Source organism: Haliotis rufescens, unplaced genomic scaffold (assembly GCF_023055435.1).
Source record: "Haliotis rufescens isolate VD_foot unplaced genomic scaffold, xgHalRufe1.0.p SCAF_21, whole genome shotgun sequence".
In the NCBI taxonomy this organism is placed as follows: Eukaryota; Metazoa; Mollusca; class Gastropoda; order Lepetellida; family Haliotidae; genus Haliotis; species Haliotis rufescens.
The window spans coordinates 4,952,576-4,971,707 of NW_025963902.1; the positions used below are offsets into that span (position 1 = coordinate 4,952,576).

Sequence of the window (19,132 nt, forward strand, 5' to 3'; positions counted from 1 at the left end):
AGGGAGGGAGAAGTGTTAAGGGTGGTCCTGGAGGGAGGGAGAAGTGTTAAGGGTGGTCCTGGAGGGAGGGAGAAGCGTTAAGGGGGGTCTTGGAGTGATTGAGAAGTGTTAAGGGTGGTCCTGGAGTGAGGGAGAAGCGTTTAGGGTGGTCCTTGAGGGAGGGAGAAGCGTTACGGGTGGTCCTGGAGTGAGGGGTGGAAGTGCTAAGGATGGTCCTGGAGGGAGGGAGAAGCGTTACGGGTGGTCCTGGAGTGAGGGGGGAAGTGCTAAGGGTGGTCCTGGAGGGAGGGAGCCGTATTAATGGTGGTCCTGGAGGGAGGGAGCAGAGTTAAGGGTGGTCCTGGAGGGAGGGAGCAGTGTTAAGGGTGGTCCTAGAGTGAAGGGGCAGTGTTAAGGGTGGTCCTTGAGGGAGGGAGAAGTGTTAAGGGTGGTCCTGGAGGGAGGGAGAAGTGTTAAGGGTGGTCCTGGAGGGAGGGAGAAGAGTTACAGGTGGTCCTGGAGTGAGGGGGGGAAGTGCTAAGGGTGGTCCTGGAGGGAGGGAGCCGTATTAATGGTGGTCCTGGAGGGAGGGAGCAGAGTTAAGGGTGGTCCTGGAGGGAGGGAGCAGTGTTAAGGGTGGTCCTAGAGTGAAGGGGCAGTGTTAAGGGTGGTCCTTGAGGGAGGGAGAAGTGTTAAGGGTGGTCCTGGAGGGAGGGAGAAGTGTTAAGGTTGGTCCTGGAGGGAGGGAGAAGCGTTACGGGTGGTCCTGGAGTGAGGGGTGGAAGTGCTAAGGGTGGTCCTGGAGGGAGGGAGAAGTGTTAAGGGTGGTCCTGGAGTGAGGGGGGGGGAGTGCTAAGGGTGGTCCTGGAGGGAGGGAGCCGTATTAATGGTGGTCCTGGAGGGAGGGAGCAGAGTTAAGGGTGGTCCTGGAGGGAGGGAGCAGTGTTAAGGGTGGTCCTAGAGTGAAGGGGCAGTGTTAAGGGTGGTCCTTGAGGGAGGGAGAAGTGTTAAGGGTGGTCCTGGAGGGAGGGAGAAGTGTTGTGGGTGGTCCTGGAGGGAGGGAGAAGTGTTGTGGGTGGTCCTGGAGAGGGAGAAATGTTAAGTGTTAAGGGTGGTCCTGGAGGGAGGGAGGGAGGGAGGGAGAAGTGTTAAGGGTGGTCCTGGAGGGAGAAGTGGTAAGGGTGGTCCTGGAGGGAGGGAGAAGTGTTGTGGGTGGTCCTGGAGGGAGGGAGAAGTGTTGTGGGTGGTCCTTGAGCGAGCGAGCAGTGTTAAGGGTGGTCCTGGAGGGAGGGGGAAGTGTTTAGGGTGGTCCTGGAGTGAGGGGGAAGTGTTAAGGGGAACCTGAGGTTTGTTCTTATTCTATTTGAATCTAGGCCTCCCTAAACCTTCAACTCTAAACATTAGAGATCCGTAATGACATATGACAAGGTCTCCTATATTTTCATGCTTAATTTTGAACACTGGTAACAAAAGAAAAGATTTAGAATATTACTTGACAAGAATGCTATAGCAGAAATGTTAAGGACATCTAGATCCCCTTAATTTAAAAAACTGAGCATGACAGCGGTTAGCTGTCAAAACAAAGTGATGGTTGAAAGATTTGAAGTAGACTTGTTATAGCTGCCAATTGGCCAAGCTAGAGCTTCTTTTACTATAATCCAATTTGTGTACAGTACTGGCTACTTACAGTTTTTGTCCTCTCCCGAGAATAACCTCCTGTATGCCAGAACAAGTCCGAGTGGAGACCCACACATGAAGAAATCTGACACATCAAACTCAAACTTCGTATAACTACTTTCAAAATGGCTGCCAGTACTAGTCCTTCGAGATGCAGCATTTTCACTTTGATTAACGCTTAAATGAGTCGAGTTTTGTCGTGAAGACCCCTGGCGGCGTAACTCCATAAAATCAGGGGGTACTACCTCACTTTTACTTCTCTTGTACCTATCCGTGTGATCAAGAAGATGAGTGGCATTAGCTTCAGGAGCAAGGTCAGGGTCACTCTGACTTAGCTGTTTCGTTTCCTGCAACGTTCTACGTCCAGTTTGTCGATGGTCACATGACTTAGAATCCCCCCCACCCTCCTCCTCCAGGCTGTTGTGACTGCCGTATCGACTTCCACCTCGCATGCTGTGTTGACTGGCGCGAGTCAGGGCATCGTAGGCCAACAGTGAACCTGTCGAGTCCGCCAATATACAAATCTGTTGAGACAAAAAAAGACCTTTCATTTGCTTTTAAAATAATATCTGTTAACATTTTAACAGCTTCTCAAAGTCCCTGTCATTATATATTTAATTAAATGAATTACAAAATGTTTGATGCTTCGCTAGTTATGCTGGTTAAGGCCATACTATATAAATCATAAGATTCTTTTCCTGCCTGCCTCACAACCAAACACCCTACCATCATCTTATTGTCCCCAAGTACCTTCATATGAAACAAATGTCTCTGTGAGTTCCCTGGTTTCCGTGCTGGAGGTATACCATGTAGGTACTTTCATGTTTTGTTTGTATGTTGTTGTTTAACGCCGCACTCAGCAATATTCCAGTTATATGACGGCGGTAGTTTCATGTTTCATGGGTGAGGTGAGGTGAAATGGGGTTCAAGATTATTGCACTTATATAGCGACGTGCATGCATGTTTTGTTTGGTTTGTTTGTTGTTTAACGCCGCACACAGCAATATTCCAGCTATTTGATGGCGGTCTGTAAATAATCGAGTCTGGACCAGACAATCCAGTGATTAATATCATGATCATTGATCCACGTAACTGGGATACGATGACATGCATCAACCAAGTCAGCGCGCTTGACCACCCGATCCCGTTAGTCGCCTTTTACGACAAGCATAGTCACCTTTTACGGCAAGTATGGGTTTTTGAAGACGTATTCTATCCCGGCGTCTTCACGGAAAACGTGCATGCATGTGTGTGTGGCTGGATGTACTTGTACTGATGTCGATTTGTTGTGCTAGCCCACTGAGATACCATGCTGCAGTTTAACATGAATACCCCACTCAGACACAGTATACTAACTCCGAGCTGACCAGTCCTTGTTTTAGCCCCTATTGCCGAGCGCCAGACAAGGTAACAACAAGTACCATCTTTTAATGTCTGCTGGTATGATGCTGCCGGGGATTGAACCCCGGATTTTCTGCTTTCTGGGCGGAGGCTCTACCACTGGACCCTGGAGGCTGTCATGTTTCATGGGAATCACATACGTCGACAGTTTGTGTACTAATAATAATAATTGATTTGTAAAGCGCCTAATATCCATCGACAGTTGCTCACTGGCGCTGTGACAAAGTTAAAAAGTAATGTCTATGTACATATGCCAACAATCAGGAGATATATTGAAAAGCTGAAGTGAAGTAGTGGGTTTTGAGGAGAGACTTAAACGTTTCCTTAGAAGCAGAGTTTCTCAGATTCAAAGGCAAAGAGTTCCATAACTGTGGACTGCAAAAGGAGAAGGCACGGTCAGACATAGCAGAAGTAGACAGAGGCTGATACAGTAGAGTTCCACCAGAGAATCGGAGAGCACGCTCTGGAGAGTACAGGGATATACGATCTTTGAGATAGTCTGGATAGTCGCTATTGTTGAGGCAGTCGTGAGTGATGATACATATCTTATAGTTTATACGAAAGGAGACTGGAAGCCAATGTAGTGCTTTGAGGACAGGACTGATATGATTGGATCTTGGAACTTTGGAGATGCATCTAGCTGCAGAGTTCTGAATGCGTTGTAGCTTTGATATGGCTTTCATGGGAAGATTAGCATACAATGCATTGCAGTAATCCAGTTTGGATGTCACAAGACATTGCATCAACAATTTAACTGTTGGAGTATCAAGTAGATGGCGGACTTTACTGATGTTATAGATGCTATGGTAGCATGCTCTGCTGGTTAGTGAGCCAATGAGAAATCATCATCACATTCCGGAAGTGTTGCTTTTGATCCTCTATGATCCTTTGATCAGTTTCTTTTACAAAGATAAAATGCCTAACATACATTTTAGATTTGGATGAAAACCTAATCAACAATTTATTGTGGCGTAAGTGAAGCATTTATGGTGAAGGTTTAACTGTTTGTGTGTGTGCATGTTTGTTGTTTAATGCTGTGTAGCAGAGCGTGGAGTCATCCCACAGATGACATCCTTAACATGCCAGCTTGCTGACGGGGTCAACCTACCTTAGTCATGTGGACAAGGTGTCGAATACCGTTAAGGGACTCAGACATTTTATGGCCGCTACAGCTGCACTCAGCAATATTTCACCTGCATGATGATGGCCTGTAATTGATCAAGTCTGGACCAGACCATCCAGTGACTGAACGATCCACACTGTTGGGTTATGACTGGAGGACACACCACTACCCAAGTCGCCAATCATGACCACTTTTACTACCGGCACAGGTTGTGAGGACCACTTCTAACCCAGAATCCCCATCAGGGTTATTTGTAACAACCAGTGACAAAGCCATGTGTTATTTTCTACAACGTTGCAGATATTGCATAACATACAGCATTAGAAATTGGCACTAGTGCTCCAGTCCTTGCCAAACTGCCCACTAGTTCAGGAAACCTAGAACTAGTAGAAATTTGATCTTTTTAGGGTTTTGCTAGATGTTATCATTATAAGGACTAGTGTGCTAAAACTGGGAGTTTCTATCGCTGACATACCTGCATGTGTCTGTGCTAATTAGGCCACTTACCTGGCCAGCAAAGCCCCTTCCTTCATCAGACGAGAGGAATTCCTGAAACACCTGGTTGGCCCTCACGACAGTGGTATTCACATGATCCTGGTACTCTGTACTTGATGATGCAAACAAAGCTATTGCCCCCAACGGCACAAAGTCTTGTGACCATGACAACGTGTTCTCACCAGAGTTCATAGCAGCCTGGCTCTCAAAATGGTATGGACTTAAGCTGCAAGTCAACGGACAATAATATTAACATCAACAGGCAGAAAACGTAAATGTTTAAATGTGGAATTTATGACATCACATAGAGTTTAGATGGGAAATACTACTCAACTGCCGAGTGAATTTGTTTATTGTTGCTTCAAGCAGTATTCCAGGTATATCACTGTGTGTCAGCTACATCAGTTATATCACAGCGAGCCAGCTTAATGTGGGAGGAAAGCCAGAAGTGATGCAGGTCTCATACGTTTACCACTTTGGTGAAAACCCACAGCACAGGTATGATGCTGACAAACCTAGAAAATAATTGGGGCGAGCTGGGATCGAACACACAATGATAGGTTTCTGGAATTTCGAAAAGACGCAATTCTGCACAGTGAATTGCGGCACCCGTTAGATGTCTCGACTTGACAGTGTATAGAAGAGAGTGACACTGGGAATTGAGGGGGGGGGGGGAGGGAGACACTGGCCACCTTATATCCCCCTCGCTAGATATCTCACCTTGACAGTATGGAGAGAGTGTCGCTGCAGACCTGCGGGCTGGGCACATGGCGGAATGCCAGCTGGCCAGATGCTGCATGGTAGTGGGACTGTATCACAGTCTCGAACGTCGACCGCAGCGTCAAGAAATCACTCCGTTTTGTGGGCTCCTTACCAGAGTCCAACACACTGCCTGTTGAGTTGAGAAGTGAAATGATTAAGAAACTGGTGTAAGAGTATACATCGAAACATCACTATATGCAATAAACCAGAAGATGTTTGCCATGAGGTTGTACGTTCTCTTACTTACTCACCAACTTCTAGAATACCAATTAAACAGTAAGTGAAATTACTGTACATACACCCAGTCAGGATGAAGTGAGGCAAGGAATGAACAGATTTTGTAAAGAGTGAGTGAGAATGATTTTGTTCCAGCATACTCCACTATCCTAACAGGGAGCAGAACTCGGTGGAAGGCAAACTGATTTGTATGCATAATAGAAACACTTACTCTTATTTGTTCTGGATTTCTGACCAGAAAATCGGTGGTTTGAACCCCAAGCAGCATCATACCAAAGATTCCAAAAGATGGCACTTGTTGTTACCCTGCCTGGTGATCGGCATTAAGGGGCTAAAACAAGGGCTGGTCAGCTCTAAGTCTTTGTACAGTATACTGTGTCTGAGTGGGGCATTCATGTCAAACCGCGGCATGGTATCTCAGCAGGCTATGACTACAAAACCAGTAAAAATTCACCACACCACACCACACCACACCACACCACACCACACCACACCACACCACACCACACCACACCACACCACACCACACCACACCACACCACACCACACCACACCACACCTAACAACAGCTCATGTGAACAATAAACTGCGTTTTCTCCATCGGCTACAGATTGTACTTGTTACCCTGCCTGACATTCAGCATTAAAAGGGATAAGGGGATGTCTCATCCAGAAGTCAGCAATATTCCACCTATATCACAGAGGCATGTAAACAGTGTTGGGGCAAACAAACCAGTGGCTGATAGCACGAGCAACAGTGTTCCAGGCCACTCTGATCCACACCTAACATGAGGACACACACCAGGGAACAAACTCTGACAGCTCTTACAACAAACATGGAGTACTGGGGACACATTCTGTGAGGGAACCCGTACAATAAAGCAGCCAATCATTGACCAGTCACTCACCTCCGTGCAGGACAAGGAAGAGTATTTTCACAGGGCAAGCACCACTTGCTTGCGGATGCGGCAGGTCCAGGGATGATGGGAGGGAGGCATCCACACTGTACATCATTCGGAACTGCTCAACCCGTCGACCAAAGTTGGTCTCTGAAACAAAACAGAACAGCCATTGACATGAGAGCTTGAGACATAATGGTTTCACACTGAAATCCTTGAAAGTTAAGTTTGTAAACTGGGAAGTGAAAAGCTTCAGTCACCATCCTACCTCGGCGCCATTCACAAGACGAACTGTTCTGTCTTGAGGAACAAACTATGAAACATCATTAGGCCACAGCAGAATGTCAAGTGTGGATGTGTCTATCTATAACTTATTGATTGTAACTACAAAGGGATGTGCCTATAGGGCCTTATGATGCCAAAGGCAAGAAGGCTTCACTCGAATGTATGCCAGGTCATTAAGGCGACACTGCTGAGGGGGCGTATTTCACTCTTTTGAACATTACAAGGGTAGAATGTGTGAGTATGGTTTTATGCCGCTTTTAGCAATATTCCAGCAATATCACGGCAGGGGACACCAGAAATAGGCTTCACACATTATACCCATGGGGGTATTCGAACCTGGGCCTTCTGTGTGACCAGGGAACGCTTTAACTGCTAGACTACCCCACCGCCTCTTGTCCCACTAGTACTCTGTCACTCAATGTTTGAAATAAGGTTCCTGTGGTCCTTCTGGTTTTCTCCTATAGTATTTGAATCTTGGGACCCCTAAATCTTTAACTTTAAACTTTAATGCATTGACAAAAGTGCACAGGATAAATACGCATACCTCTACTTCGAACAGTATTTCAGTAATATCACAGCATTTTCCCATTGGCATGAATTGAAGGCTAAATATGTCCACCATTCTGAAGATTGCTGGAGGGGTTGTTAGAGACTAAGGGAGGTAACTCTAATTATAACCTGATCTCAAGTTCTGAACCTCTTCTGATACACTGTCTCACAGTCTCTGAACCACATTATTTCCTTCTGCACCCTACAGGTCATACCTTCGGACAGTGCATCAGCATACTCGTCCCCACTGGACACCATCTCCATGGACGACGACCGCACCATCCCCCTGCCCCTGTGGCCTTCTTCACCTTCAGCCTCCATCCCCTCTGAAACACAAACAGGAGACATGAATGTGGTGCTGGCGTGGCCGACACTTCATGAGAATTCCTATGCTATACACAAGTCATACTCTCTGCAGTTATGCAACACAAAGATTAGAAAACATAAGATAGCGACACGTTAGATCACAAATAACAATGAAGAATGAAGCGTGGATTATTTCACAATAAAACAATGTTCTATCATGACGTCATTTCTGGAGATTCTAATGTGCTCGCAACTTTATGACGTCGTATATTGGAGGATGTTATTTTTGAGAGGCATGTGTCTTGTGAGTTGTTCCTCATAGATAGCCAGGGCAATGCAGATAAATACAGTGGCGGAACGTGGGAACGAGTGGGAATGTGGGAACGATTTGACAATTTGTATACTGGAGAAAAGTTACAGATATTCGACCTTAGGATTGTGAGTATATGCAGGAAATTCCAAAATTAACCCACCAATACTTGAATATTGCCCAAAGACAGTCTGCACTATATGACAGTGCTGAAGTGCTGTTCGACAAAGTAACAAGACTATTTGTAAGAAAGAGTTGATTTGTACCAGAGTTAGCCTGCCATATGAATGAGACACCATAACTGTATCCCCTACAGGCAGCTTGAGTATACACCCCAGGGAGTTGAGAATGACAGTTGCGTGCACACTGATCCACTAACCACGGGGTTAATGCTGCACTCTGAGCATGCTTTAGGGTGTGAGTTGGAGGAGCTTCATAATCTCGTCACCCACAAGACATAACATCTGTCAGGGTCATCTTAACCACGTTCCCACATACAAACCCTTTCTTTCCATCTCTGGGACTCTATACCAAATCTACTGATGCAACCTTACTAATGTCTGTGACAGAAGAACTTGTTCCTTTCTCTATTTTTGCCCATGTTGAACTGGCATTTCAAATCATCAGAAATGACCACCACACCACTGAAGGACATGCTCAAGGCACATCTCACTCAGGTCAGTATGCATTCAAGGCATTCTCTTCTCCCTGAGGAGTATACATTATTAGCTGAATGTTATCGAGGTGAAATGGGGTTTAAAGTCGTGTTCAAGATTATTGCACTTCTATAGCGATGTGTGTGGGTCTGCTTGAACTAGTCCGGACTGATGGTGGTTTTATAGTACTGGCCCACTGAGATACAACGCCACAGGTTTACATGGGTACCCCACACAGGCATAATTTACAGACTCCATGCTGACCAGTCCTGGTTTTATCCCCTTAATGCAGAGCGCTAGACAGGGTCTTTAGGAATGACTTCGGACAGCTCTATCCACTACACAAGAGATGCCGCCTGTTAGACACAATGACTTTAATCCATCGAGACCACAGCTCACTTCAGACTTATGGTAAATGTGACGTGACAATATTATGAAGAAAATCATGACACAAAGATTATTTATACACGTCTTGATAGTGATGACAAATTGGTAAACCTTACGAATAAATACAACTTCCAGTGAAGGTCTACAGCCTCAGTTGGTGACTTTAGCCGCTAGTCTGAGGCTCTGTCCAGTCTTGTAAGGTCATCAAGTAATAGTCCATATACAAACACTAAAAGCAACTGAAAACGACACTTAGAGACAAGTTCGGTGTGCAGACTTCAACCCTGGACGCTGCACAGACCCTACTTTCCAACACTGTGTCAGACAACAAGGGAAAACATACATTTCTGGTTGCACTCGACCTCCTGATGTCACAGAAATAGGACGGTACACTGTCACCCAGGAGCTGTCATATGAAGACCTACAAAGGTTGCTCAACAGTCAGCAGAAAATCAATTTATCTGAGAAAATCTGAGGCTCAGACATCACCACCTACTGGTCTGTTTATCACACAAGGCATTATGGACGCCTGGTGAGCATGTCCATCCTCCTCCAGAGTCACGCAGAGATCAGTAGCTCATTCTTCAGCATCACATCATGATGAAACTGAGTGAGTAAGTGAGTGAGTGAGTGAGTGAGTGAGTGAGTGAGTGAGTGAGTATGGTTTTATGCCTCTTTTAGCAATATTCCTGCAATATCACGGGTTATCAGAAATGGGTTGGGTTGGGTCACACATTGTACCCATGTCGGGAATCGAACCCGGGTCTTCGATGAAGAGAAAACACATACAAGTATATGGTCACTGTCCACATGCACAGTTTAAACAACCCAAGGGTTAGAAATTAGTCTCTATCGTCACTAGTCTGCAATAATGATCTGCAACAGAGTTGCCATATACTGTTGTAGTCCACAAGCAGTTGTCACTTATCCTTCCTGAAGTTTACTAAGAACTGGCCTTCAGCAACCCATACTTGTCGAGGGTCAGTTGGGTAGCCTAGTGGTTAAATCGTTCGCTCGTCAATCTGAAGACCTAGGTTCAATTCGCGACATGGGTACAATGTGTGAAGCCTATTTCTGGTGTACCCTGCCGTGATATTGCTGGAATATTGCTAAAAGCGGCGTAAAACCACACTCACGTACTCCCCATGCTTGTCGATAAATGGCAAATAACAGGATCGGGTGGTCAGGCTCGCTGACTTGTTTGAGTAGATGGATGCTCAAGATGTCAATCAATCAAAAGGCTTGTCTGCTTATTTAAAGACCGCCGTCATAAAGCTGGAATATTGCTGAGTGCGCATTAAACAACAAACAGAACTTGTCTCAGACAAGCAGATTTATGTAAATTTCAAATCTTGCTAAGCAAATTTCATTACACAACAAAGCTTGCATGCTGGAAGACCTCAAAACAGACCAAGCTTATTGCCAAGTAACTAACATAACCACAGGTTCCAGACAGTTAAAGATATCATGCTTCCATACTGTACATGAAAGGACTAGTAAACTCTTTCTCCTGTACTGGAATATTGCAAAACCATCCAGTAATTCCTCATAAAGGCCATGCAATCGATACGTAGACAACAATCTGATACCATTCTGTATTCCTAAGCACCAGAAAAACTCCACGGATGAAATCTCAGATCAGACATGATGTGGATGTAATCAGCATGCCATGTTTCCCTGATCGTATTATGGGACTCTGAGAGCATCACGGCTCTCCGTAATTAAAGTAACCCGGTAATAATCAGTGAGTGAGTGAGTGAGTGAGTGAGTGAGTGAGTGAGTGAGTGAGTGAGTGAGTGAGTGAGTGAGTGAGTGAGTGAGTGAGTGAGGTTTTACGCGGCTTTTAGCAATATTCCAGCAATATCACAGCAGGTGACACCAGAAATGGGCTTCACACATTGTACCCATGTTGGGAATCGAACCCGGGTCTTTGGGGTGACGAGTGAACGCTTTAACCACTAGGCTACCTGACCGCAATAATGAGAGCGATGATTAGGTTTCATACAAGTCACATACACAGAGATGAGTAAATATATTTCTTTTTTTTAAAACACACTGAAAGTTAGCCAGGAGTCTGGGGACCATATGATATTGGTCAATATTGTAATAGCATGTAACACAAAAGTTACCTTGATGTGACACAATCAGCCATGTCTGGAATTCCTACAGGAAGATAATCAGGAAAGTAATAATTCTCGGTTTACAAAAACCACCTATCTTTTAGAGTCAGTCAGCCATGTCACAGAGCCCGAGCACCCGATAATGAAGCACTTTTTTTATCAGAAATTCCTGAAGGCAATCAGGAAAGCTATAACTGTTTCACAAAAAGACATCTGTATATGAACATGAGTGAGTGAGTGAATGAGTTGGGGTTATCGCCGCTTTTAACAGTATTACAGTTATATCGTGGCATGTCGGCTTAATGTGGGAGAAAGCCCGAAGTGATGCAGGTCTCAGACGTTTACCACTTCGGTGAAACCCACGAGCACGGGTATGGTGCTGACAAACCTGGAAATATAATTGGGGCGAACCGGGATTCGAACCCACAATCATAGGTTTCTGGCGTGCCCAAGGGACGCAACTCTGCACAACGAATTGCGGCACCTAAGACGACTGGGCCACCTGTGCCCCCTATGAACATGAAGAGAGCATTGCAAATAAGTAATGTCAGATTGTATCCCTCTCTTCACTGTGGTTGGGTATCGGTGATCCAGTAGAAGTGTCCGTGCCCTTGCTGACACTTGCTGAAAAAGCAAATATTCTCAATTTCTGAGCAAAACAGGTCCCCTGGCCCTATATGTTCGATAGCCCTGACCTGGTCCATCAATACTCAAATCAATCTGAAACTACGCTGATGTACTGAATACCGGGTGACACATCCATCCCTTTACGAAAATAAAAGCAGGAGCTGAGTGACTGCCTCTCTCCTAGTTCCCACTGCTACAGAAACACACATCCTCTTCCTGGGATGACTACACTGCTGTCTCGACTGTGGAGATACACACTGACCATGGCTGCAGTGATAGACTAGGCTAGAGGGTACAACTGCTGTGGTAATGATCTTGCTACCGTATAAATCCTAAATGAATCATGCTGAGATAATTCCTGGAAAAATAATAATGAGAAAAACTAGAGTTTGCTGGTAAGCCTATTCAAGTGATGGACATGACTTTTAAAACAAACTGATTTCTTTTATTATAAAAAATACATTTGATAAATTCTAAAACACTGTGACTTGAGTACCCTCTAAGGTCAAGCCAAAGTACTATTTTGGCTTACACTGCATGATTTAATGCTGCATATACTTAGTATAAACTCTAAACAATACTTTACAAAACAGTATGAAAATTATGTAATATATTAATATACATATAAATCATTAAGTTGTTTAATGACAAACTCAACTATGTATGGAAGCCTATAAATAATCTCGTCTTCACAAGACAAACCTGTGATTGATATTATGAGGAATGTTCCACACCTTTGGGGTGACCCGTGACGATTCCGGGGTAGAATAGGTCTTCAGCAACCCATACTTGCCGTAAAAGGCGACTATGCTTGTCGTAAAAGGCGACTATGCTTGTCGTAAAAGGCGACTAACGGGATCGGGTGGTCAGGCTCGCTGGCTTGGTTGATACATGTCATCGATCCCGATTGCGTGGATCGATGCTCCTGATGTTAATCACTGGATTGTCTGGTACAGACTTGATTATTTTACAGACCGCCGTCATATAGCTGGAATATTGCTGAGTGCGGCATTAAACAACAAACAAACAAATTCTTTGGGGTACAATGACACACAATCAACCAAGCCTAGTCATCTGATCCACGAAATCACCTCCTACATACATAGGTTTGTTTGGGTCACTTCTAACCAAGAATCTCCATGGGGTGAATACTTATTGAACAGATGAGTGATGAATATCAAGTTAGGGGAGAAGTTCACTACTATTGCTACAGGTCCAAGTCTCCATCATGCCAGAACATCTGGGTAAGAATTAGTCTTCAGCAGCCCGTGCTTGCCATAAGAGGTGACTGACAGGATCTGGTGGTCAGGCTTGCTGGCTTGGTTGATGTGTGTCATATCTCAATTGTGTGGATCGACGTTATTAAACACTGGATTGTCTGGTCCAGACTTGATTATTTACAGAACAATGACATATAGAGTCAAGTTCCGTTAATCCGACATTGTTGGTTGCATATGATTATGTCGGATTAACGAGTATGTCGGATAAACTAAATTAGGTAGTATCTCAGTGTTTGTGATCGAAAATCGGACAACTACATAACGATTCAAACACGTAATAAAAAAAAAGGAAAACGGAAATATTCATATTGTTATGTTACATTGTTAGCAGAATATGTTTTCTTATCATGCAACCTCTAAAGTCTAACACAAAACTACTGTTACGGACATTATGACTGATTCAAAATACTTTTTAAAGCACAGTCTGGCATGGAAGTCCCCAATTTGAAACAAGTGCCACAATACTTAAGACTTCCTGTTAGTAATTTCATTGGTCGATCAAAGTTTGCGAAAGGTCATTCTGACGCGACCTGTAATGGAATGTCCTCAGCGAGAACTTGTATCCGATTTTAATGAGGTAATCTAGGCATGTGATTTATCCCGTTTTCTTTATTTAAGGCAATAATTGTTTATTGTTACGCAAGTTTATCTCTGCAGCCGTTGAAATACGCAGCTACTTGCCGACTCATTTCGCATCAAAACACAGGGCTGTGTACACGCAGGCAGACGACCACAGAGTACGCTGATCACTGTGTCGGATTAACAAGACTGATTAATTTGTGATTTCAGCAATTCGTTGCAAATTAGGTGTGTCAGAGTCTGAGTGCAAGACTGTCGGATTAACAGGTCTAAATAGCACTGATTTAAGTGAGTGAGTGAGTGAGTTGGGTTTAACGCCGCTTTTAACAGTATTCCAGTTAGATCGCGGCGTGTCAGCTTAATGTGGGAGGAAAGCCCCAAGTGATGCAGGTCTCAGTTTACCACTTCGGTGAAACCCACGAGCACGGGTATGGTGCTCACTAACCCAGAAACATAATCGGGGTGAATGCACAGCGAATCGCGGCGCCTTAGGCGACTGGGCCACCCGTGCCCCCAGCACTGATTTAAACGGATGAAGTCGATTGTCGGATTACTGAGTGTTGAATTAACGAGACTTTACTGTTGACGGAATATTGCCAAGTGAGGTGTTAAATACCAACAAGAAGATTCCATCATGCATTTATTGCATTATGTTCCACACCATCCTGCCACACCCTCCTGCCACACCCTCCAACCACACCATCCTGCCACACCATCCTGCCACAAAGTCTGTTGCAGCACTTCTGTTTGACAACCTCCTTGTACAGGTGTTCCAACAGAGATCATCATGAGAGAGTTACCTTCACATCTTATGGCCTCATGCTGCCAGCAATAGATAATTGATTGTATCTCACCTGACGAGCCTCATCTCTTGAAGCATGGTGTTTCATTATTAATAACAGGAGCCCAGTTCCATACGCACTTCTAAAGCATCAACAAAGCTCAAAGGAGGGCCTTTAAAACTTAATCTCTTCTGAGGAAAGCAATACTGGCACGATGTACGTTCTATAACAAGATTCCTTTACAACTGTCTTGTTTGATGCAGTGAATATCATGATTCTGTCATGGAAGTTAACTGTATAAATATTGCAGTGCTGATATCCCTATCAAATGTATCAGTGTAAATATTGCAGTGCTGATATCCCTATCAAAGGTATAACTGTATAAATATTGCAGTGCTGATATCCCTATCAAAGGTATAACAGTGTAAATATTGCAGTGTTGATATCCCTATCAAAGGTATAACAGAGTAAATATTGCAGTGCTGATATCCCTATCAAAGGTATAACAGTGTAAATATTGCAGTGCTGATATCCCCATCAAAGTAGAACAAGGGAAATATTGCAGTGCCTATATCAAAAGTATAACAGTGTGTGAATGTGCTATTAAACTGCCTGTGTCATCATGGTATGTTATCTCTTTGAAGACATGATGTCTCTCATAAAGACCTCAGAGAACATACTTAACCAAACAATCTCCCCAAATCCATTCTCATCCCATTCTTAGCTCAAGAACCACTCTGAGATTCTGAAGATTCATCAAAGATAAATTCTTCAATTCAAATTTCAGGTTAGAATGAGTCCCACAACCTATGCTGGTTGTAACAGACAAGTAAATGGATTGGGTGGTCAAACTTGATGACTTGGTTGTCTGCCAGTCATCGTACCCTTACGGCAAGTGGCCTTGCTGAGATAATTGTCGTTTTGTTGTCGGTTTCAGTCAAATTACCAAAGTTTGTTTGTTTGTTGTTTCATGCCACACTCGGCAATACTCCAGCTATAAGACTGCGGTCTGTAATTAATCTAGTCCAGGGATTAACTACATGCAACATCATGATTATTTTTTTATTATACAAAATACATTTGATAAATTCTAAAACAGTGACTGAGTAGCAGTAATTCCAAACTCAACAATACGACAAAAATGTGTAAATAATCTAATCTTCACCAGATAAACATTGATCTACACAAATGGGATACGATGACATGCTCAACCAAGTCAGTGAGCCTGACCACCTGATCATGTCAGTTGCCTCTTACGACAAGCATGACGACCAATTCTATTCTGGATCTTCACAGAGTGTGGTACCTGAGCAGTATATTGCAATGATACTTAGGCACTGTTCAAAGTACACAAGTTGGGTCAAGGCAGGCTTTATATACCATAAAGATGTAATGAAGGTAAAGTGTATGACTTTACCTTTACATAGAAAACAACATACACTAATGGCTTTACATACTGTCTGTCAATAGGTGATCTTTCAGAATGGGCACAGACAGACTGCGCATTAAAATGGTCGATTAGATGTTTAATGTTTGCCCTTCTGAAACAAAGTGCGGGAATGGTGCAAGGTTACGACCTTTAATAACATGCATGCCTGGGCTCTCTCCCCTCTTGTCCTTGAACATCAGGCCTCAAAGTTTAAATTTTTGCCAAGTATTTTTTTCCAGGTAGCCAGTGTTAAAATCAAGAAGTCAAGCCAATATTGTAGGTAGTCAAAAGCATTTGAAATTATCTTTTATCAAATAACTTTTATAATATGTACAAGTTATAGCACTAGTCTTGGAATTGTATATGAGTGGAAACTGTACTTGATTTTTGTTACTTGTGACTTAGACAATGATACAATTTATGTTACTAGATTATATATATAGGTATATACTTGCTTATCCAGTGAGCATTGTCAACAACAAAAAGTACTAACTACATTAATATTTATGTATTTCGGTTCATTGTCAACTTTAGGAGGAATTATTTGTGAGAACAATTATTAGCAGACGTGTTTTCCAAGATCAGCTGTTATTTTTGTGTCTACAGATGTGTAGCCATAGAAATCAGTCGCCACAAGATATTTTTCAAGATAGTCATTTGGCTAGCTCTGAATTTTAGACAGTAGACAAACGCACTGGTGACCATTTTAGTCGCACCTTTGAGGCCTGAACATCCAGTGCATTGTAGCGCCATTCTGCTAAAGTGTCCTGGTCTCGTTCACTACCATAGCATCATTTGGGAAGAGACATCACAATCTCAATCTGCCCAATGAGTCAAGATATTAATGTATCGGGCAAAGTCTGATTATCGTTCCATTACTTTTCAGGAATTGACAGATATGAGGCCTACTGGTCTACTGGTTCACAGAGCAATCAAAAAGTAATTGTGATGCCACACTGTCTATCCATTCTTGAACATATATATTTAAGTAAGTGGTACAAGAACTTTGCCGAATTTGGACCTGTCCAGCATCTCCTGGTTCACAGAGTAATCATACAGTGATGAAAATGCTACAATGTATATCCTGACCACACAGACTTATGACAGTGCTGTCTGGAATACCAGTCAGACTAATCTTCATGATTAAACAAGTGTACACAATTCTAAAATGTCATTGATATCCTAATAGACATTTAAGCACTGCAGGATGTAGTCATAAAAAGGTTTGTGACGATCTTAGCGCTGCAATGACTTGATGGAACAGGTCATGGAGTCTCATGGAACTTTGTAACCACATATCAGTGGTAGAAACTAACATTCTTAGTCCACTAGTCCTTATGATACGTTAACTCTAGGGCACTTTGGTAAGGGCTGTAGGACGAGTGTCTATTTCTATTTCAGAAACGTGACAACCAACAAAGAGAATGTTAGTGCTGCAACCATCAAAGCTCTCATATACATGTTCTTACAAATAGTTCAAGAACAATCACAGTGCAACAACAACTTAAGGGAACTGCGCATGGAATTCCTTTGGAACCCGCTCATTGGAATCTGCAGTTTTACACTACCCTGAGAAGGCAAACACCACCCAAGATATTTTTGAGTGAGTGAGTGAGTGAGTGAGTGAGTGAGTGAGTGAGTGAGTGATGGTTTACGCCGCTTTAAGCAATATTCTGGCAAATATCACGGCAGGGGTAAACCAGAAATGAGCTTCACATGTTGTACCAATTTGGGTAATCGAACCAATGTCTTCGGCGTAACAAGCGAATGCTTTAACCACTAGGCTACCCTGCCGCCCTCCAATATAGTTTCTAAGCCTGATGCATCCAGATACAAGAGTTGAGTTATCAAGGATTCACTGTACATATATTTGATCTTGTACGGTACAAGGATATACGAGGAAGGGTTCGCTACGCTGCCCAGACAGTATTGATTTTCTCACTTACAGTTCCACAATGTAATTTGAGTTTTGACATACACCCAATTGATTGTGACCCAAGGACAAACCTCACTGGCAAATTCTAAGGGTATCTTGTCCTGAAAAAAATGAATGGCTAGGTGTTAATTTTCTTAAGGTTCCTTGCTATGTTTGACATAGTGATGGACCTGATAAGAGACAAATTGGTCACTATTTGTCTCCCGACAGTCATTAAACATTTACTGGGGCTGGAAGAGCTCCAACATCATGACGAGAGCGGTAAATGATACACCATAATAGAGGCAATTTATACCAAACAGCAGTAGTAATGAAGCATTGGTAGAATGAGAACTAATAACATGCTGACACATTTTGACTTATTTTCAACAATCCTGAGTTGCAGTAGAATTTCAAAAGGTACTTTTCTGAAATCAATAATTGAGCCAGTTGATGTTTTTATTCTGTATATTCTCAAATATTGGTCAAAGTGGTCACCTACAGCCTTGGTCAAGTATGTGTATGATTGTATATGGTCATGTCATGTTTTATTGTGACCTGTTAATATATAGTCATATGCCCTGTTTACTGGTGACCTGGTGATATAAGGTCATGCCCTGTCTACTAGTGACCTGGTGATATAATTATGGTTATGCCCTGTTTACTGGTGACCTGGTGATATATGCTGACACCCTGTTTACTGGTGACCTAGTGATATATGGTTACACCCTGGTGACCTGGTGATATAAGGTCATGGCCTGTTTACTAGTGAGCTGGGCCCACTTGCACAAAGCGATCTTAGCGCTAAGACTATTGTAAGCCTATGTTAAAGTAAGGGCGTTACGATCATCTTAGCGCTAAGATCGCATTGTGCAAGTGGGACCTGGTGATATAGGGTCATGCCCTGTTTACTGGTGACCTGGTGATATAAGGTCATGCCCTGTTTACTGGTGACCTGGTGATATAAGGTCATGCCCTGTTTACTGGTAACCTGGTGATATAAGGTCATGTCCTGTTTACTGCTGCCCTGATGCTCTATATGGTCATGCCCTGACATTCTTAACTTCAAACACTGTAGTCACATATAGAGATATTTCTGACATATCTCAACCTAATCAACAATCTCATCAACCGACCCTATGTGAATATATAATAAACAGTTCATGATCATCGTATGGCCAACTTCAAGGGCAATGTGCCATAAACCTATAGGCCTCCATGTGAGTTGAGCCACTAATACAGCCAGTTATCATTGTCATAAAAAGAAACGTTGTTAGGATAAGGACGAATGTGCCTATAAAGTCTGATGAAGACGTTTCCCATAACATGATAGAA

General features: G+C 43.3%; 1 protein-coding gene across 7 annotated transcripts in view; it reads right to left on the minus strand.

Annotated features, from left to right (window-relative positions):
- LOC124133376 (protein retinal degeneration B-like) overlaps window positions 1-19,132 on the minus strand; it is a 173,992-nt gene that overhangs the window by 21,170 nt on the left and 133,690 nt on the right. For all 7 annotated transcript variants that reach the window (XM_048401145.1, XM_048401148.1, XM_048401149.1 and 4 more), the window contains 5 exons: window positions 7,622-7,732; window positions 6,582-6,722; window positions 5,396-5,567; window positions 4,688-4,901; window positions 1,667-2,180 (listed from right to left, as the gene is read on the minus strand). In XM_048401145.1, the coding sequence (XP_048257102.1) occupies window positions 1,667-2,180; window positions 4,688-4,901; window positions 5,396-5,567; window positions 6,582-6,722; window positions 7,622-7,732 (1,152 nt within the window). The remainder of the gene's footprint in view (window positions 1-1,666; window positions 2,181-4,687; window positions 4,902-5,395; window positions 5,568-6,581; window positions 6,723-7,621; window positions 7,733-19,132) is intronic.